This window comes from Xylaria bambusicola, assembly GCF_022495145.1.
Source record: "Xylaria bambusicola strain CBS 139988 unplaced genomic scaffold F5B22scaffold_30, whole genome shotgun sequence".
Lineage (NCBI taxonomy): Eukaryota > Fungi > Ascomycota > Sordariomycetes > Xylariales > Xylariaceae > Xylaria > Xylaria bambusicola.
In genome coordinates, this window is record NW_025953583.1 from 269,623 (window position 1) to 289,106 (window position 19,484).

The 19,484-nt window shown below is 48.5% G+C and overlaps 6 protein-coding genes across 6 annotated transcripts; 2 read left to right on the forward strand and 4 right to left on the reverse strand.

The window, feature by feature from the left end:
- The first annotated feature begins 342 nt into the window (after window positions 1-342).
- On the forward strand, window positions 343-5,333 carry F5B22DRAFT_276261 (ARM repeat-containing protein). Its single transcript, XM_047970249.1, has 7 exons — window positions 343-449; window positions 509-784; window positions 937-963; window positions 1,132-1,562; window positions 2,411-2,597; window positions 2,971-3,796; window positions 3,858-5,333. Exons 2-7 carry the CDS (start codon window positions 584-586, stop codon window positions 5,129-5,131), a joined length of 2,946 nt encoding a protein of 981 aa, XP_047829449.1. The 5' UTR covers window positions 343-449; window positions 509-583; the 3' UTR covers window positions 5,132-5,333.
- A 1,933-nt stretch (window positions 5,334-7,266) lies between these two features.
- On the reverse strand, window positions 7,267-9,625 carry F5B22DRAFT_637304 (P-loop containing nucleoside triphosphate hydrolase protein; the record flags this gene model as incomplete). The annotated part of the gene is made up of 4 exons (XM_047977421.1): window positions 7,267-7,295; window positions 7,352-8,080; window positions 8,117-9,475; window positions 9,547-9,625. 4 exons carry the CDS (start codon window positions 9,623-9,625, stop codon window positions 7,267-7,269), a joined length of 2,196 nt encoding a protein of 731 aa, XP_047829450.1.
- Window positions 9,626-9,779: 154 nt separating this feature from the next.
- Window positions 9,780-11,165, forward strand: F5B22DRAFT_276298 (prion-inhibition and propagation-domain-containing protein). The gene has a single exon (XM_047970250.1). It carries the CDS (start codon window positions 9,935-9,937, stop codon window positions 10,808-10,810), a length of 876 nt encoding a protein of 291 aa, XP_047829451.1. The 5' UTR covers window positions 9,780-9,934; the 3' UTR covers window positions 10,811-11,165.
- An 817-nt stretch (window positions 11,166-11,982) lies between these two features.
- On the reverse strand, window positions 11,983-13,158 carry F5B22DRAFT_637306 (60S ribosomal protein l15; the record flags this gene model as incomplete). The annotated part of the gene is made up of 4 exons (XM_047977422.1): window positions 11,983-12,350; window positions 12,433-12,589; window positions 12,767-12,893; window positions 13,109-13,158. 4 exons carry the CDS (start codon window positions 13,156-13,158, stop codon window positions 11,983-11,985), a joined length of 702 nt encoding a protein of 233 aa, XP_047829452.1.
- A 120-nt stretch (window positions 13,159-13,278) lies between these two features.
- Window positions 13,279-14,458, reverse strand: F5B22DRAFT_276376 (uncharacterized protein). Its single transcript, XM_047970251.1, has 4 exons — window positions 14,347-14,458; window positions 14,180-14,279; window positions 13,985-14,119; window positions 13,279-13,925 (listed from the first exon to the last, which is right to left on the reverse strand). Exons 1-4 carry the CDS (start codon window positions 14,387-14,389, stop codon window positions 13,430-13,432), a joined length of 774 nt encoding a protein of 257 aa, XP_047829453.1. The 5' UTR covers window positions 14,390-14,458; the 3' UTR covers window positions 13,279-13,429.
- A 1,327-nt stretch (window positions 14,459-15,785) lies between these two features.
- Window positions 15,786-18,563, reverse strand: F5B22DRAFT_647979 (uncharacterized protein; the record flags this gene model as incomplete). The annotated part of the gene is made up of 3 exons (XM_047978961.1): window positions 15,786-16,395; window positions 16,455-17,130; window positions 17,186-18,563. 3 exons carry the CDS (start codon window positions 18,561-18,563, stop codon window positions 15,786-15,788), a joined length of 2,664 nt encoding a protein of 887 aa, XP_047829454.1.
- Window positions 18,564-19,484: the final 921 nt, after the last annotated feature.

Here is a 19,484-nt window from a genome sequence, read left to right on the forward strand (position 1 = left end):
AGCCTCCTTTACCCTGCACCACCACGACCACCTGCTTTTCTAGAATTGAGACATTGCTCTTCTTGCACTTCGCACAACTCCACTCGCTTTTGTTTCTGTGATTTGCAACTTCCCCCCTCATGCTGCCGCCCCTGGCTCTCCAGGGCTGCGTTCGCATAGGTGCTGTGCTTATAATTGTGATTATCCTAGTGTAAGTTGCTTGAATTCCCGCGGGTCCTACCCCCTCATCACCATCCTCCTCGTCGAGCTGCTGGGCCTACGTGCCCCCTCCCTTCTATCGAGGAGCCAGTCTCACCCGCGAGTCTGACGAGCGCGATCTGCGTCTCTGGCGGAAGGCCGTGTGGCCCCTCAGCACGTTGGCGGTGGCATTACGCGCAATCTGATTTCAAATGGTTGCGGTGCGCCTCTGTGTCCCCTCATCAAACCGAGCCATTATTGCCGCCGCAGTTGTATACACCATCCCACCCCTAGAGTAGATAGGCAGGCCAACTGACTGGTGGGCTTTCAGTCTATAGACTCCGACGACTGCCGATTCGGCCTGTACGAAAGACTTCCGTGTTGTAACGATAAAAACTAGACGCAGATGGATGATTATCGATTTCGCTCTCAGCAGTCTCCGAGAAACGAAGCGCCAATGAATTCCCTTGTCTCACCACAGCGAAATGGCAGAATGCCTTCGCAAGACCCTCGATCCACCCTACCCCGACGGTTCACGACCGATTCGGGGCGTGTACCAACATTGTCCTCTATAAATACCACTCAGCCCCAAGAATATGCTTCAGTCGTGAGTCTCGCCCATGGTCCGAGCGCTTGCCGGCCCAACTCGCGATTGTATTTAGCCTGCCCGTCAGTCTCTGATTAGCATGGCATGTCTCAATCTGCGAATTGACTCGGATGTCTCTCTCCATTGTGGGACCACAAGCTGACCACGTATAGCTTCCCACCCAGTATAAAGTTCAACTGGTAAGCTCTCCATCTGAGGCGTACCGCACATCATACAACATCTAGCCAAACTTCCTTACGCGCGAGGGGCGGAAGGAAGGTTCTCTACAAGAAGAAAAAAAAACCTACTGCCGCATACTAGCATGACTTTAGGGTGAAATAGAAGTCTAGGCTGACCGGTATACCTAGTTGGAGAAGAAGAAGCTTGAATATGAAAAACTTCGAGAGCAGAAACGCAGATTTGAGGCGGAAATGTTAAAGCTTGATCAACAGCAACGGGAGCTACGAGAGGACTTGAGGCCCGTTCTAGGGCTGACGGGCCATCAATCAGAACCAACAACACCACCTGAGTATCGGGAGACACATGGCGGCTTCCCAACCATGTTTTCGCGCCCGAATAGATACTCCATGTCGAGCCTAGCCTCCCCCCCAGGCCTTTTCAACCGGCCGGGCCGTTCTGGTTCACTTCTAACCTCACCGCAGTCGAGCATTATGCCGCCTCGGTACCATGATGACCCATTACCCTACCGTTCAGTGCCCGCTACCCGACGCAATAGTGACGAAGATGAGAAGGAGGAAGCCCTTCGTCAGGATCCCACTAGCCACCGCTCCACAAACGCGTAAGTACCCTTGAACATTAACATCTTTCCTCGGTTTGTATGGTTCATGAAAATGATTAACTACATCAACTTGATCGCTTTCCCCCGTAAATCGTCCTAAGCCCTAGCAAGTGCTATCTCCTACAAGTGTTCCTTAGAATTGGGTGATCACGAACTTTGACACCGAGGGCAAGTGCATCTCATCGTGATCATGATACCCACATATATTCCCTCTATGCCAGTATAATTTCTGCCTACTATCTACTTCGGTTATTTGGCCGAGTCACTGGAAAGAGCATGGAATGAGCTGGTTGTGCCTCCTGCACAGAAGTACCCACCTATATATAAAGTATCTAGGTTCCCAGTCCGAAGTTTGTCATGTGTGCCAGAGCAACACCATTCACCAGCACCACAGCACTTCACTTCACATTCAACCAACATACTACCTATGCCTAAGACACTAGGTAAAGTTTTTCTATAGCCTTATGCTGGAGAAATAAAGGCCTAGGCAAATATTGTGTTGAGGCTCATAAGCGTCTGATTCCCCCACTCACTCGCACACCTAACTCTTATCTACTACAACAAACACACACTAGAACACTAGGTACTTTTTGCAACACAATTTCCTCGTCGTTCGCAAGTGTACTTGCCTCGAAGGCCACAGCTCGGGATTTGAGAGTTATTTTCATTGCCGCGCGCCTTCCTTCCTTCCTCCGTCTTCTCTACGTTGTTGACCTCCTCTACATCACCAGTCTTTACTTCCCCCTCACACTTTCCGTTGAGTCACATCACGTTATATATCAGAAGAATGTATCTGTGCGTCTAGATCATAATAACGCCGTCACTAATCGAGTTTCACATATATCTAGCCTGAACAGGTACTCTATGCCTGTGACCCGACGAGGTAATTTATATGATAACATCGACCAAACCAATACCACTGGGTTTCTCTTCAGAGACGACGACGCAACCATGGAATCCGGCAATTACCCTAGCGTGGATGCGAACGAAGACCACTTTCCTCAGCTCCATCCTCAGAAAGGTAATCCTAACGTGGTAAGTTACCCTTCTGGCATCCAACTTCACTTCGTTACGTTTCCATTCCATCTACACCTGGCATCGGCGGTGGGTTTTACCGACCAGTATCGTTGCCGCAGAGTCCCTGTTTTTCTAGTGTCTTGCAACATCTTGGAGCAGCACCTGGAAGTCATCAGGATCACACACCTCTTACTACAGGAATACTACGTACACGAAAGGATATAAAACCTTTGATACTAATAGCACCAATCCTCTCGTCTTATCTACATCATATGGCTGGGAAAGAAAGAAAAAACAATTCTTTCGACTCTTGTATCTTGCTTGCAGTTACTTGATATCAGAAAATCCTGATGAGTTTCGCATGTGGTGTGCTAACATCTATCATCGGTAGCTTTCCGCTTCAACCTCAGCCATGGATTTGGCTTCTCAGCGTGGAAGCAGTGAAGGAGGCACCACCAATGGCTGGGGAAATATCACGCGTCACCGTCAGCAGCAGAGTTTATCTACCCTACCCTCTTCACAGGTAGCAGACTCCATAGGCTCAGTGCAGGTCGACAATAATCCTCTGGCACCGCGCCCTTTTCGTCATTCGATTGATTTGAACCAATTCAGAGACTCCGCTACAGAGAGTAGTCCTGCTTCCACCATGCCACCTGCGACCATGCCGACCCCTCCGAAGCTACAGGCTTCCTTCTCCGCTAACGACGTGCCAACTGTCAAGACCATGCCGGGTGCTGCGACTTCCTCTGCTAATGCTCATGCCCAGCAACATTTCCACAACCACAACGCTAGTATCGGCCGCTTTCCTCCTGGTGCTATGAAACGACATAGCCGAGAGCTCTCTGGTGATAATCATACCATTGTCACCCAGCCTGGAGGCACATTTCCCTCCATCCAATCCCAGCTACAGGGCAGTGCACCTTCTTTTGGTCCCATGGCGTCAAGCCAGGCCCCAGTCCAATCTCCTGTCTCCACGGGTATGAACACAGCTGCATCGTCCCCTTCCGGGCCGCCCTATCCATATTACACAGGGTATAATAGCCCGCCTGGTCCCAATAGCGCTTACAATATGCTTGCAATGGGCATGCAGAACATGAACATGAACGGATACCCACAACAGAACTATACAGGTTATGGTGCTGTCTATCAGCCATCTGTTCAACCTCGAGACTCGCAACAACGTATAATGCAACAACGTCGGGCTCAAAATGAGGACGGTAAGTGCCACGTCTCCCCTCATAACTCTTCTAATTTGTCCCCCGCTAATACCACTGGCAGGCCAGAATCGATTTATCGGTGCAACTTTGGACCAGTATGGAGGTACCATCTATGAGCTTTGCAAGGACCAGCATGGTTGCAGATTTCTCCAAAAACAACTAGAGAATCGCAACCCCGAACACGTTCATATGATCTGGTTGGAGACTAACCAACATGTCGTCGAACTTATGACGGATCCTTTTGGCAATTATTTGTGCCAAAAGCTCCTGGAATATTGCAACGACGAAGAGCGCACTGTGCTTATTCAGAACGCTGCTAAGGATATGGTCCGTATCGCGCTAAATCAGCATGGCACTCGAGCTCTACAGAAAATGATCGAATTTGTTACTACGCCAACCCACGTCAAGATTATTATCGAGGCCTTGCGTGACCGAGTGGTGGAGCTGATCCAGGACTTAAATGGAAACCACGTCATTCAAAAATGCCTGAATAAGCTTGCCTCAGTGGACTCTCAATTCATCTTCACTGCCGTTGGTAACCATTGCATCGAGGTAGGCACCCATCGCCACGGATGCTGTGTTCTGCAGAGATGTATCGACCACGCATCTGGTGAACAAAAGAAATGGCTGATTTCCCAAATCTCCCAACATGCGTTACGTCTTGTCCAGGACCCTTTCGGCAATTACGTTGTTCAGTACATAATCGATTTGAACGACCCTAGTTTCACCGAGCCTCTCGCTCAACGATTTTTCGGTCGCGTCGTGGAACTTTCGCGCCACAAGTTCAGCTCCAACGTAATTGAAAAGTGCTTGCGCTGTGCTTCCGAAAAAACCAAAGATACGATGGTTAGGGAGATTCTCGCATCTGGAGAGTTGGAGCGACTTCTCAAAGACGGGTTCGGCAATTATGTTATTCAGACCGCTTTGGATCATTCTTCGGTACAACTGAAGCATGAGCTAGTCGAGTCCATCCGTCCCATACTACCCGGTATTCGTGGCACACCTTATGGACGACGCCTAGCGGCTAAGATTCAGCAGCACGACAACCAGAATGGTAATAACAGTGGTCAGACTACTCCATCTGAGCCTACACAAAGCCAGATCGTGCTTAACGGTAACCAACATCGCGCTATGACAAGCCAGTCAATTCTCGCGCCAGGTGTCTATAACAATGGCTTAAATGGCACGCGGGCGCAGATGAGCTACCCAACTCCGGCAAACATCACGATGCCAAATCCACCAAATCCACCACCTCAGCCACCTCGAATGAATGCATATCAGGCCTACCCTGGAGCTGGTAACAATCACGGAAATGGTGACGGAGCTTTTTTCTAGGGCATCAAATATACCTACATTGTAACGGTACGATACACGAGCTGGGATGATATGTACCTTTGGCGGCTTTCTACTTCTATGATTTTCTGGCCTTTGATAGCATGAGTGGATGTTTCCTATGACCTTGACGACATCTCGTTGATGACAATAATTGTCTTCTTTTCGGGCACTGAAACTCTCATGCCGTCGACATGCACCACGGGCGTACCTCAATAGCACCCGTCGTCTCAGGCTGCTCTGTACACTAGTCGCGCCGTGGTGCATGGCATATTACTGCTCTGATACACCGTGCTTTTGAGCTGTTACACATGGTCTTCGCCATCAACAACGGCCGCTACACGGGGTTTTAGGCTCTTTCATGTATTTGGATCCCGGCTCGATTTCGACATAGACTTCTTTTTCTTTATTTTTCTTTCAAAGGTTTCTTTCGCCTGGCAAACCGTTCCTCGTGTAGCCAATATTCTGCTCGGCTCGCATGGGAGCTCCCAATTAGTTCGGGAGTTCTGTTATTATGGCATCTGACCAGCAGAGCTAACAAGGCATCTGGGGAAACACGCAACATGCTATGGATACTACGTCGCTTCATGATAGATGGCAAGCTCAGATTGGATTTCGGGAAACAAAGCCTTCGCCTCGAAGGTATCTTTTCCATCTATCTTATCACGGTTTCAGCAATTTCGACAGTGGAAGTGTGTCATTTCATTGGGGGCATGAGCAATTCGACGATGATGACGAGTGAGAAGTAGTGCGGCTGACTTGCAGTACCAGAGGTGGGGAGAGGAGGCCGGTGCATTGTGTTATCTGATCCTGTGCATCTTTTTTTCTGCTTCACGAATATTCCCTTGAGATATTTCTTCTTCACTTCGTTGTATGTTGGTAGATTCCTACGGCTTTTCTGGTCTGGCATTTGGACGCGTTCTTCATGCAACGATGCGTATGCGTTCACGTTCACTTTTAAGAAAGAAAAAAAGATTTGCGCCAGAGGAATCCGATTTGCTGTACTGCCAAATAGGTTAATCGATCAAAGCTTCACAAATCTTCTTCTCTCTCGTGGTGTAGTAGTTGGAATAAACTTTGTAAGCTCTGCGTCATGTAGAAGGTTTCTTCGCAGACTATATGGTTTGCGCTGTTTATTTCAGATTGGGGGGTCTGGTGATAATTGAGTTTTGTAAATGCAGTCCATCGTAGATCAAACTTCTAGTGTAATAGTATTTAGGTCAGGTAGGTTACCTACGTCTGCAACTAATGGGATTAAGTCGTGCGCTTGCCGGATGTGCTGTCGATGTATATATTTCTAGCGCCACCAGGCGCGCGGATAGATCCGAATGTTAAGATTAGCATTGAATTGGGTTCGGGGCTGATTGGTTAGGGGTGGATGTCTGGGTATTTTGCTTTGGACTGTGTATCAGAGTTTACTCGCGAGTTTCTTGCCTCTCGTCTTTCTGTATTGTATTGTGTGTGTGTATGTTCTGGGTGTGAGAATGTATGTACTTGTGAAGTTACTTGGTAGTTGAGTGTGCGAGGTGATTGCGTTCGTGTTTTGAGGGTTGGGTTTGCTTGGTATGAATGTGGTGGTGGTGGTGGCGAGTGTGTTTATGTATATGTTTTGTAGAGATACATGGACGGACATGTATATACATGTGCTATGTGCTATGTGTTATGTACGTGATGACACATGTATTGGGTGAAGGTACTGTGTTTCGAGACCAGAGACATCGCGGTGAAGGAGGTGGGCGTGCGTGTGAGACGAACGCATATACTACGTAAGTTCATATAACGATGGGGCAGTGTCTACTGATTTGGAGTTGACGATGAATTGTCTCTTGCATAAAGGGGTATTCGAGCATGTAGATTTGGTTCATGTAAATACTAATACAGCACTCGCTGTTCACTATTCACGGTCATCAAGAAGACAGCGGTTGACTGGAGAGTATGTAAATTGAATATCTGAAATTCGAAGCTCAACCTGGAAGTATGGCTATGAAACGAACGCCAAACACCATGCCTAGTCTGCCCTTCAATCATGTCGATGGGTATCGGTCCGTATCCTCATGGGAAGTGAGAAGGAGGAGCTTTTCTTCGATCAATTTCGACATTTTCGACGTTTTCGACGTTTGTCTGAGACTTGCGATCCCTCAGTGTGCCAGTCTTGCGCATTTGACGACTGCTCGTCGGTATTAGAACGCTTAATCCCTTCTGAGATTCCAGCTTCTTCGTTACGCCAGTCCTGTAACGTCGACAACGAGCGTTGAGTTTTAGGGTCCTCAGACCCCATGACTCGAGTCCGTAACTGGTAACACTTCTCCATCAACTCAATCGCTTCATGAACACGGCCTTGCTCTTTCCACGTGCATGCAAGGTTGTGCATGCTTCCTAATGTATCAGGATGTTCGAGCCCTAGAATCCTTTTCCCGATCTCTAGTACTTGCAACTCTAAAATTTCACATTTTTCTAATCGCCGATGAGCGTAGTGGACATTTGCCAACCAACCCAGAGTCCATAGCGTATCAGGATGTTCTGATCCAAAAACCCTTTCTTCAAGCTCTAATACTTGTAATAATAGTGACTCCGACTCTTCTAACCGACCTAGACGCTTATATGTGATTGCTAAATTCTTCATTGTTGTCAGTGCATTCCGATGTTCTGCTCCCAATACCTTTTTGTAAGTTTCCAATAGTTGTGATTGTAGCAATTCAGCTTCTCTTAACCGCTCTTGATAATAATATACCGAGGTCAAATTGTTGATAGTTGTTAGTGTATCGAGGTGTTCTGATCCTAGCACTCTTTTATTAATCTCCAATACTTGCATCAAAAGTGATTCGGCTTTTGGGAATTGCTCTTGATGCCAGTATATTATTGCCAGCACCTGGATGCTGTGTAATGTGCATTCATTTTCAAGTCCTAGTGTTGTTTTTTCTACCTCCTGAGCACACGTTAAAAAGGCTTCGGCTAATGTGAGTTTACGTTGCTCAAGAAAGAAATAACCACAGTGGTGCAAAACGATGGCCCATTTGATTAATGTTTCATTTTCATTTGGGCGATAATGTATGATTTTCTCAGCATGCGGCAAAAGCTGTCGGCAGATTCCCCAATTCTCAAACTCGGGGTACGGAAACGCATTGGCCATCCGGTCGATGTACTGCTCCTTAAATGCCTCTGTTTCGCCGTGCAAATCTAGCCATTTCCTAGTCGACAGCTGGACCAGTCCGTGCATCTCAAAAACATCTCCCGCCTCATTCGTCTTGATCAGGCAGTAGCTTCTAAGAATTCTAATGTCTTCTTCGAATTCTGGATTTGAAGCCAAGCTAGACGTCGTGCTTTCATTGTCTGAGTGTGCTTCATCGTCGCTTTGCTCGTCCAGGTCCATTGGTTGAATCAAGTAATCAAATATACCTTGGGAATCGAAAAAGCTCATTAGTGACAATAGGTTGGTTGCGGATGGTCGTATGGAGCGTATATAGTCGAACGAGATCTGCCATGTTATGATGACAGAATTCGATGCGCTTCCATCTCGTCGCAGATCTCCAGAATCGTAGTTCAAAAGGCTCGACTGGTTTTCCTCATTCCTTTGAAACTTGTCCAAATACGTCTTGACCGAGACACGAGGTGCTCTCTCTTGTATATATGCAGCAGCCTGACTGATGGCTAGGGGCATGCACTCAAGCGCTTCTACTAGCTTGAGTCCATCTTCATTGTCGTATTGGGATCCTGACCTTGCTGCGAGCAATTCAAGAGCATGGGCTCTGTCCATTGATCCAACTTCGATCATGTTTTTGTGGTTACCTGTGAGCCTAGAGGCTAGTTCTCCACTCCTAGTCGTAACGAGAATCGATCCATTTGAGCTTTGTGGGAGATATGTCCAGAGGGGTCTTTTTTGTTCTTTTGTTGTTTCTTTTTGTTTCCCCTTGTTGTTTATATCATAAAACACGTCGAGATCGTCGGCACTATCGAGGACCATAAGCCATTGCCCAATCCGCTCATTTTGTAGCCATTGATAGACAAGCTGCAAGATGTTCACACCGGACTGATTTCGGCCAGGGACTTCGGCGATGTCTGCGATCCGCTTGAAGTCTTCTTCAACACGCGCTCTCGTGCTTGCATGGACCCAGAATGCCCAAAATTGTCTGTCTTCTTGCTTGAACCTATCTCTCATCCTGTACGCGTGTTCGATGGCCAGTTGTGACTTGCCAACGCCCCCTAGCCCTACAAGAGCGGCGCGTGAGGCAGGTCTTAAGCATATGTGATGTAATTGATCCATTATGATTTTACGATTGACAAAATCATCGTCTCGACGGAAGGGGATATTGAATGATGGGGCTGATGGCGTTTTCGCTGGTTCGGGCACTGCATTATTAGGTTAGCAAAGCGGCGACAATGTCTCTGCGACAGTTGATAGGGCTCTGTAGATGAGCTACCTGTATTGTAGATGTTTCCAACATGAACCCTGCCATGCCCAGAAACACCTAGCGTCCCAGCAGAGTTACTCGTTGCCATTGTACGTATTTACGTGATCACTAGCAAGACTTTGGCGTTGAAGTTGGTCGGAACATGGAGATGGGTGGAGAGTAGTAGGCAGACATGAACGAGTGGCAGCCTCCCAAGGTCACGTCAACCAGCCCCCAACCTCTTGAGCATGCATAGATTGGCCGCGGGCTATTCTTCACCACTCGCATGCTTCAGTTTCAGCCACATCGACCCCTCATACACCATACAGGCCTTCTCTATCGGGCGCTCGTGGCCTTGGTACAAGCCTCACATCTTTGCGCTTAGTAGCTTGTTTGTAGTCATGCTACCACTATCACAATGGAGGCATTTGGCACTGCAACCAGCGTATTGAGCGTAGCATCTCTATTTAATAATTGTGTTATTTGGTTCGAGTACATCCAGCTCGGCCGGCATTTCGCCCGGGATTACGAACGATGTCAGCTGAAACTCGACATTGCGAAAACCCGCCTAAGTCGATGGGGTGAGGCTGTCAAAATCAACGAAGACCAACGATTCGCTACCCATGAACCCTTCGATACAACTTGCCAACAGGTCCAAGCCATCTTGGAAGAGATCGATCAGCTCTTTGGGACACTGCAAAAATCGTCGAAGCGGTACGTGATTGGCGCGAAACCAGAGGACCTCGAACTCTGCCAGGTCCAGGACATGCGACCTATGGCCCAGAAGCTACACAATCGTCTTCATAAAGTTGTCAGCCAGAGGCAGAAGCGAACTGGCTTTTTCAAGAAGGCTGCTTGGGCGTTGTACGATGCCAAGAACTTTGACAAGCTCCTGGGACAAATTACGGGGTTCATCGATGATCTGGAGAAGCTATTCCCCGCAGAACCCGCCCGTCATACACTGGTAGAGATGGAGATCGAGGAGATCAAGGAAGATGAGCCGAGTCTACAGGCAGTGCAAGACGCCGCAAATGATATCGATCCAGCCATGTCCGAAGTGGTTGCTGATAGACTGAAGATACTCGGAGGGCACAATTCCGCGTCAGACGTTCAAGCTGAAGAGACGGCGCGAGTGCTAATCGGCAATGGATGGACTGATGCTGCGCTGGCAAATATTGGCGTTGGTGTATCTGAGCCAACCCAGAACAGAGCAGATAAAGTCATCGCCAGAGGCTCTTCGTCAGTTATGATTGGGAACAACCATGGAGGGCGTGGTTTCTGGGATTCTCGTTAGCCTTACCCAGTTTTTAGGGATACTTTCATATGCAAGGGTTATTAGATAGCAAAGGGGGTCGAGATGAGTCTTCAGCGGTAAATTTCCTAGCACATTTATATATTAGCCTTCCGAATCAACAATACTCTCTCTTTCCTACCTAAGTAGTTGCTAGGTGATGTCGAGTAAACAATCGGCATTCCGCCAACCTATACTACCATTATCAAATGGCTTCCTCTCAAGCCTAGGCACATTTCAATCTTTCAACCCCAACCGACTTCACGATATTGATATGTACGAAGCAATATAAGCATAGAAGGAGAGTCGGAAAAAGGACCGCAAAGGAGAAGCAAGGAGAAGGAAAAGCAAAGATGAAGGAGCTGATGAAAAAGGGTGAATCAGTGAAACCCAACCCAAACTTACCTACCGAAGCAGCGGGTCTACCACCAACGACGTTAAGATAAGGAATGCCAGAAACACATCCCTTACATATGCCACCAAAATCACCTACTACCTGATTACCAATATTCCCTATACCGGGACAAACACCAAGATCTCAAGTCCATAAATCAACACATACGTATAAGAATATACCCAACTTCTGTATACGCGTCCGTAACCCATCCAAACCAGCAGTCCACAAGCTGAGATGTGCGCGTCAAGAAATCATCATCTCGTCAATCTGTCAAGTTGCAGAAGCCACTTTTCTCTATCGGACTGACCGCTTACCGACTAATTTAGTCCATTCCCTTCTGTCATTTCTGTCAACTCCAACGTCGCGTACCAGATGAGGGTAGAAACCACCGTGGGCAGTAGCTCATGCAGGTAAATCTTCGTAGGTACTCTAGAGAATGGGGGAATGTATAACTTAACATGTCTACATTTCATTTATCACCGGGTAGCTGGATATGGGATACACAGACATGCACGTACTTTGATAGAAGACGAAGAGACCCCGTAGATTATTAGTCAAACCGAAATGATATCACATTCATAAAAAAGACGCATAACATCGTGTAGCGAGGAATACTTTCTGTTCCTTCTCTCACTAAATAGCGTAACTCCAGCCAATTTTCATGTGCCAGACGCATGCCCTGTTGACCGTGAAGCAAGACCTCACTCCATCCCAAATCATGAAACAGGTTTCCACACTCCTAATTTTCACCGCGTGTAGTGCCTCTAGCAGCACACGCTTATCGGTAGCGCCAGAGAGAGAGGGTGTTGTGTCTCTTCCAGGTCTTTCTGCGACCAGCCTTGGTCTTGGTGTAACGGTGACCTTTGTTGAGACCGCGGGACTTCTTGCCAGTGGCGGTGAGACCACGGGACTCGCGGTGCTTGTGAACGGGGTTGACGATCCAGTTGATGCGGGGATCCTGGCGGATGGCCTTGTGCTGAGGGTCGACGAGGATGACCTCGTAGTACTTGTAGGTGGAGTCCTGGTTGATCCAGTACGAGTTGAGAACGCGCAAGTTGGCGCAGCGGCGGCCAACACGCTCCTCGGCAGTGGACTTGAGAGATCGCTGGTACTTGAGTTGGTTCACACCCTGGTTGGTGGGCTTGCCTGTTTTTGAAAATTGGTCAGCCGCGTTTCCCAAGCATGCCTTGTATAATCAAATCGCATCTCAGCCTGGTTGAGAACTCACCGTAAGTGGCACCCTTGGGCACGGGTCGCTTGCGGCCACCGCGGCGGACACGCACACGGTAGATGACATAACCCTGCTTGGCCTTGTAACCGAGACGGCGGGCCTTGTCGGGGCGGGAAGGACGAGAGGCGCGGTGGATGACGTTCAATTGACGGAGCTATATTAATGCACTCTCAGCTAATGTTCAACGAGTGTATAGCAAAGACACGTTCTCGAGAGAGAGAAGACAGCGTCCACAGAATCCACAGCATCCACGTCTCGGTCTTGATTGTAGATATTTGTGTTTGTTCGCGCGTCTTCCGTGTCGGGATAGAATTCGGAGGTTTCAACATACTTCCCAGCAGCGGACTCGGAGAAGGAAGAGCAGGACATCAGACTGCTTCTTCTTCTGAAGCTCTTCGACGTACTTGAGGGCACCCATCTTGACTGTCGGCGAGGCACGGCTGGTGTTAGCTGGCACACTTCATGTACGACTTTAATATGGAAAACAATTCAGATATGATGGATTGACGTACCAGGTTGGGAATTGAGGCCTGCAACAATGGATTGTCGAGTGTCGTTGGTGGTCTTGTTGAGAGAGGAATGGAAAATCTCCAAATCGATCACCAGAAATTTGATGGTGGAGGGGATTGTGTGGGCAGTTTGTCGGAAAAATTAAGCGATTATGCGCTAGTACGGAAATATACTAGCCGAATTCAATGTCGATAAGCCTGTGGGCTGTGCCATTATGCACCGCCACGATTATGCCCCTTAGAACTGTGGAGATTGTGGCTTATTATACACGATAACTGTCAATTGTACCTATCAGCCAGTGCTTGAAAGCTTTATCTCACATTGAATTATTCAAGATGCTTGACTCCAAAGAATGCTGTGTGGACATTGATTAACCCATCATACTCAGAGATCGCATGCTAGCAAAGATTCAGCTCTCTACGTTACATTGCTTTGAAAATTAAAGGCCATTTGGTTGGATGCAGTCCGCAGATTATTCCGTCTCCTATTGAAATCGCTCCTCCTCGAGAGGGATAGTTCGTGCAATCGCCGTGACCTGTCTCAATGAGTCTTCGGCAACTTCCCCCCATGTCTCTTGGTCTGAATTTCTTCGTACGCCTTTGAATAAGTCCTTGACGAGCTGTTCCTTTTCGCTTGATCCTAGTTGGTCGATTTCTGTGCTCCCCATCGAATAGGGTGCCAGTGCGTTTCCCAACAGAACCTCTCCGTAACTGCTACCGTACGCCAGGACTTCTTTGAAGTTGATCTCATCTTGCTCCCAAGTAGACACAGGAAGAGCCAGCTTCTCAGACTCAAGTTGTGTTTCCTCCATGGTCTCGAGCCCTTTTAGAAACGAACTAACCTCTTCCCTCTGAGCCCGGCGTCTCTGGAATAAGGGGTGATCCTCCTTACGCAGAGCATCTAGTCGTCCATGTTTTCCATCAATTAGCTGTTGGGAGATTTGCTTTATCACCCCGCCAATTTTTCCTTGGTCTTCGGTCCTAAATTTGTCGAATGAGCATTAATAGTGACCAGGAGCGAATCCAGATTTACTACTAACAATTCCTTTTCTTTATCTTGACAGAAAGCTTTCAGCTCCAGGCCTTTTCTTTCCACCTCTTTTCGAAAGTCTCGAAGGAAATCCTTAGACTTAGCTGCCTGGACGTCGATTGCTTTAGCTAATATTTGATATTTCCTGTTTCTTGATATTAGTTCCTGTCGCTATTTATACGGAGAAAGGCTGGTAGCTGCCTACTCGCTCCCTGCTCGCCCTGGGTCTTCGTCGTATTCCTCTAAATGATGAAGCTTGTTCTTCTTGCCACGCGTTCTTGCTGCAGGCTGTCGGCCGGACTTGCCTAAGTAGAATCCACAGTTGGTCATTAACGGACTATGATGGAAGCAGCAATTGCGAGAAGGACTCACCGGCACCGTGGTTCGTGGTTTGAGTCCTGGTAGTCGGAGGCATGCTGACTAGAGTAGTGGGGACGGAAAAGAAAATCAAGAGGATGCGTCTGTTCTAGCCTGAAGATGATTTGCATACGTCAGAGCACCCCTTGAATAATGTCACACGGCCAAGAGAGCCTTTGTCACAAATAAGGATGGGGCTCGGACGAAACCCTATAGTTTTTGATTTTATGGTGACAGAAATGATCGAGACTACCCCCAAGAAAGTCAAAATGATATGTCTCAACAGTCCTGGAAATGGATCCAGGGGTCAACTCTTGCTCGAGTATAATGAGTAGGTAGGTAAGTAAGTCGATGAGAAAACGCCAAGTTTCGAAGGCGGCGCTCTTACCTTCAAAATCGACCAGGACATGCCTGCCTGTCTGCCTTTTACGCATCGTGACTGCCAGCCCGCCGGCCGGGGAGCTCAGGAGAAGCTGCCGCGGCTGCCTAGATTAAGCAGACCGTGTGCCTCCTTCCCTATCTCCTACCTGATGTTTTCCCACATACCTGCATACTTCAATTTCACTACCTCGCTCATCAGCTATCTAGGTATCTTCATCAAGGTAATACCACACACACTTGGAATTAGAAATTAAAATCATTTTGAACTCGACGACTAGTTCAATACGGATCAGAATGTTAATTGTCCCAAGTCCATAAGTTTGTGTAGGGGCCGCTTCTTATAGTATTTTATCTTCCTATCAAAGTAGATGAGGAGGATGCGAGATATCCTCACACGACTACAAATAGGCCATTACATACTCGCCTGTACAACTTTCTACGGCGATCAAAACTTGAGAATATGGTGACAGTGGGGAAATTAACAGTATGAACACTTGCAATGCTGGTATTGGCCATCTACTTATTTGACGGAAAACATCATCTTTGTATCCACGTTCCCTAAAGAATCTACCTGCCTCCACCTACTTGAAAGCCGTTGCTCTTGTTGTATCTTGTCCAAATGAACACGACAGCCAGGTTCCATACAATTTCTTTTATTCCTTTTCTTGGTCGTACATGAGTTCCCCTCGGGAATACCCAACTGCAATTGCACACGTCCTGGTTTTCAGCTCAAATTACACCGGTGCCGTGCAACCATCTCAGTCTATAATCGCCTCCTTTGAATCCAGTGGTAGTTTTATCTTGTTGCCAAGTCTTAATGCCGTCGTCATGAGTCAAGTGAGTCGTGAGAGAGCAGAAGCGGGGCTTGGACTAGACCCCGTCCTGCGCCTGTAGTTCCAACTACGTCTTTAGCCGTGTAAAACAAAGCCCGGCCAACACCAAAATCTCATTGCCATCCTCTTAATCTGCCTTGTTTTCTTGGGGATACTATGGTACGCATAAAATATAGTACGAGAAGCGAATGTATGGTGGCGGCGCATGTCCACGTTAGAAGGGGAAAATATGGGGTGCCTTTAGCGAGTGTTCAAGGACAGCCCTTGGAACGCACCAACCCATTCAGTCTGATTTGCTAGGCTAGGTTGCACCTGATCATGGGAAGCCGGGTTTTCATGTGGACTCGAGAACCTCGCCCGCATTGTCGGCGGGAATTCACCATTCTGCGGGAAACTTGCACCGTAAGCATCCATGGTTTGCACCATGCCCGGCATATAAGATGTTGCTCTTGGAGCGCCACTATAACTCCCGTACCCTGAATAGGGGAAGTTCGCTGGTGGGTAGGCCGAGCCCCCCGTTGACGGTCTATCTGTCGCAGTGAACGGTGCGCTAAAGGCTGGCTGGAATGAGCGACCGCTCGGGTTGGCGTTAGCAAACATGCTTTGCGGTTCCTGCGTCTGGTTGGCTCGTCTGTCGGTGTTGTTTGAACCGCCCGCTCTCCCCAGCCCAACAGCACCAGGGCCAACACCACTAGGTGCTTGCAGGCCAAGAGTTGGGCTAGCAAACGAGGCCGGATTGATGGCGGACATCCAGATTCTCGTCTTGTAGATCTTGAAAAGGTCAGTTACAAGAGAGTTGAAATTGATGTAGGAATCCGCGAAGTAGTAGAACGTTAGCTTCTTCCAATCCCTAGAATAAAAGAGCCAAATTAGCGATTGCTCCCAGGCTTAGACCATTGTCACACTTACATCTGGAATTCAGCGTCGAGAATCTCCATATTGAGACCATGCTCTTTTACTTTTTGCATACACATGCGCTTAGCTTTCGCTTCGTTCCCCTCCTTATCACGAAGACCAGTAATTTCGTGGTTCTGGGCCAGACGTTTGATCATCTTGGGTTTCAGCTCGCCTGAGTTAGGCTCTTGCATATGATGCCCGCTTGGAGGGCCCATGCCACCAATAGCACTTCCCTGAAGGCCGTTCGACGCAGCCATCAGACCGGCACCGGTGCCCTCTTGGGCGCCAGCTGCATTCTGTGAGTACATTACTAGCCATTTGTAGTGCTCCTCTGCATAATGCTCCTTGAGCTCTTTCGCAGTCTGCCAGTCGACGTTTTCTCGAGCTACAGTCCCTAGGTCCGTTCCTCGGTCGGCTTCGACAATGACCAAGTCACCAGGTTTAACGGTTAAGCCAGTGCCCTCCTGAATATAAAACACATCTGCTCGTGAACATTTGAAAAGTACAATATGCAGGAGCTGGTTATGTCTTGGTTGATTCATGCCATACATGTTTCGATGGGGTGATGGCGGACGGTTCGAGTAGCTAGGAGTTAGCCCAAACGACGGTTGATACGGGGTGCCATAAGCCGATGATGCAATGGTTTGATGGGCGCTTGGAAGATTAGAACCTGCAGAGTAAAACGACACTTGGAAGTAAGTTAGCTCAATTGCGGGAGTAGAAGATGAATTTCTCATTCCTACCTGGACTAGTTGTATTAAAGCCAGAGGGATCCGCGAATGTGCCGAACTCCTGGCTCTGAGATGCATCTGGCGAAGTGGCCTCGTGCAAGGATACAGCTTCTCCCATGGAGCTAATAGAAGGTTGCCGGGTGGGCACATCAGCAAACGAATGTCGTCGACTCTGAGGAATATCGGCTAACCCCCCAAAGCCCAGAGAGCTCTGCCAAATAGCCCTCTTAACATTCTCGAGCTTTCGGTTCTCTGCTGTATTATAAGGAGGTCGATAAGACGCTCCATATTCACTCATACGACGAGCGAAAGCTCGTTTCATCATAGGATCCTGACCGTCATTCATCTCATCAAGCTCATCCACGGCATAGTCCGACTCCTCCGGTACAGGATCATGAAGGCTATATCCGTTTCCCAATCCATAGGTGGCTGCAGTGGATGCGCGAGGTCTGAGCCGGGAGCTTTGGTATTGCTGTTGTCGTAGTATGGCGTTCTCACGAGTAAGCATTTCGATTGTCTTGGCATCGGCGCTTTGCTGCTGTTGGCTTGTTTGAGCGGAGTCGCTAGTACTCTCTTCGTCATCTTCCACCTCCTTCACCTTTCCAAGCATTGCACCTTCGTTAGACATCTCGCTCAACATACTAGGTCGAGAGGGGCGATGCTGTAGTCCCGGTGGGCCGACTGGACGTGATCGTCCAGCCAATGTAGACGATGTAGGCATCGCTGTGGTCGACTCCGGATCCAACTGGCCGACAGAATAAGACTGTGAGCGATACGTCTTCGGAGTCGGATGCAGTGGTATAGCAAATGGAATTTGTGAGCTAGTCCCTTGTTCTCGAGGAGTAGGAGACGTTTGAGACATAGAGGCTTCGCTGTTGAAGAAGCTTTGGCCAGGTGGTACAGTTGATGTTGGTGATGGCAAGACTTCAGTGAGCCGAGAGGGTGGCTCCTTCCGCTCAGAAGTCCATATGCCCGTCCCCCAAGGGAAGGATGGAGCCTGGTGCCCGCGACTCATAGTTCCAGAAGATGAATGAGGTGCCCAAGCGCCAGCACCAGGTTCCGCCGATGGCGTACTCGGATGAGACGTTGTGGGAGACATAGAGCTTCCAGCAAATGAGCCCTTCCTAGGATGAGGTAGCGTGGCTTGTGATGTGTCGTTCAACCAAGACGCACGGCGAACAGGTCTTTGGGGTTGCATGGGGGCTTGCGGTGTGTCTTGTCGGTGATTGTCCGGCTCATCATCGGAGCTGGCAAGAGCCTCAGAGTCTGGTGTAGACCTGCGGACATTGAGCTTGTCAAGAAGGATGGATTGGTTGTTGGGCGCAAGCGCTGCGATGCCCCCTTGGCCGCCCTTCTGTGCGGGCCCAGATTTAATGTTGCTAGAGCTCATGGTCTGTAAATGAACATGAATCCTCGGTGGTATCCGAATTCCAAGCCGCTGGCATGGACTACAATGCGAGACGTATATACTTCTAGCTCAGAGCGAAAAAGATGAAGTGCCTCGTGGGTGAATAGGGCGATCTAAAGGGATGCTTTCTGTTCGAATCTTGAAAAGTGTGTTTTAGTCGGTGTTGATTGAGTCGTAAAGCTGTTGCAGATGTCAGTATACATGTAAGGCGAACCAGGAGAGCCAGCTCCTTGGGCGTCTAGTGAAACCCGAATCGGGTTCGCTTCTGCTTCCCACTAACCACGTCTTACGAGGGCCGAAACACTTGACATCGGCCGACTCGCAGACGCCGCCGGTATATCTCGTAGAAACAGCGGGCAATTACAAGCGGGGTGTGTATGGAAAAGATGTGCTACTGACCAGGTTGAGTAGTATTATTACGTCTATCATGGGGTATCGCGAATCCGTCTAACAACCGACCATAGATCAGGGAATAGTAACAAAAAGAAAATACCAACAACGGGTGCACTGAAAAACCGCCCAGTTCGAAAACACCCACGGATTGGTCAGGGCTCTAGACACGCCACGGTAGGGTCTTCTCCTCAGGCCAACGACAAGACAGCAAATATTAGGACGTGTCAGGGGCGAGAAACGAAGTCGCGGGGCGTATTTTTTTTTTTTTTTAATTTATTTCGCAGGTCTCACGTAGGACGGACTGGGTCGAGAGGGGCTTGGATAATATTCGAATGACGAGTCTAGTACAATTGGGCGCGCGAACGGAACGTATAAACAGAATTAGAGGTCTGGCTGAGATAGACGAGATGATGGGTTGAGATTCTGGGCGGGTGCTCGGTCTGTTCCCTTGCTCTTCTTTATATTCTTGCTTGCTCTCCTTTTATTCTCTTTCTGGTCTTCTTCCAGGGT

Excerpts from the sequence above, each read along its gene's own strand:
- F5B22DRAFT_276376 (XM_047970251.1), bottom strand. The coding sequence starts at position 14,389 with ATGCCTCCGACTACCAGGACTCAAACCACGAACCACGGTGCCG. Across the intron at positions 14,280-14,346 it reads AACCACGAACCACGGTGCCG|GCAAGTCCGGCCGACAGCCT; the intron begins GTGAGTCCTTCT and ends GATTCTACTTAG. Across the intron at positions 13,926-13,984 it reads CAAGATAAAGAAAAGGAATT|GACCGAAGACCAAGGAAAAA; the intron begins GTTAGTAGTAAA and ends CGACAAATTTAG.
- F5B22DRAFT_276261 (XM_047970249.1), top strand. The coding sequence starts at position 584 with ATGGATGATTATCGATTTCGCTCTCAGCAGTCTCCGAGAAACGAAGCG. Across the intron at positions 964-1,131 it reads CCCAGTATAAAGTTCAACTG|TTGGAGAAGAAGAAGCTTGA; the intron begins GTAAGCTCTCCA and ends CGGTATACCTAG. Across the intron at positions 1,563-2,410 it reads AGCCACCGCTCCACAAACGC|CCTGAACAGGTACTCTATGC; the intron begins GTAAGTACCCTT and ends ACATATATCTAG.
- F5B22DRAFT_276298 (XM_047970250.1), top strand. The coding sequence starts at position 9,935 with ATGGAGGCATTTGGCACTGCAACCAGCGTATTGAGCGTAGCATCTCTA.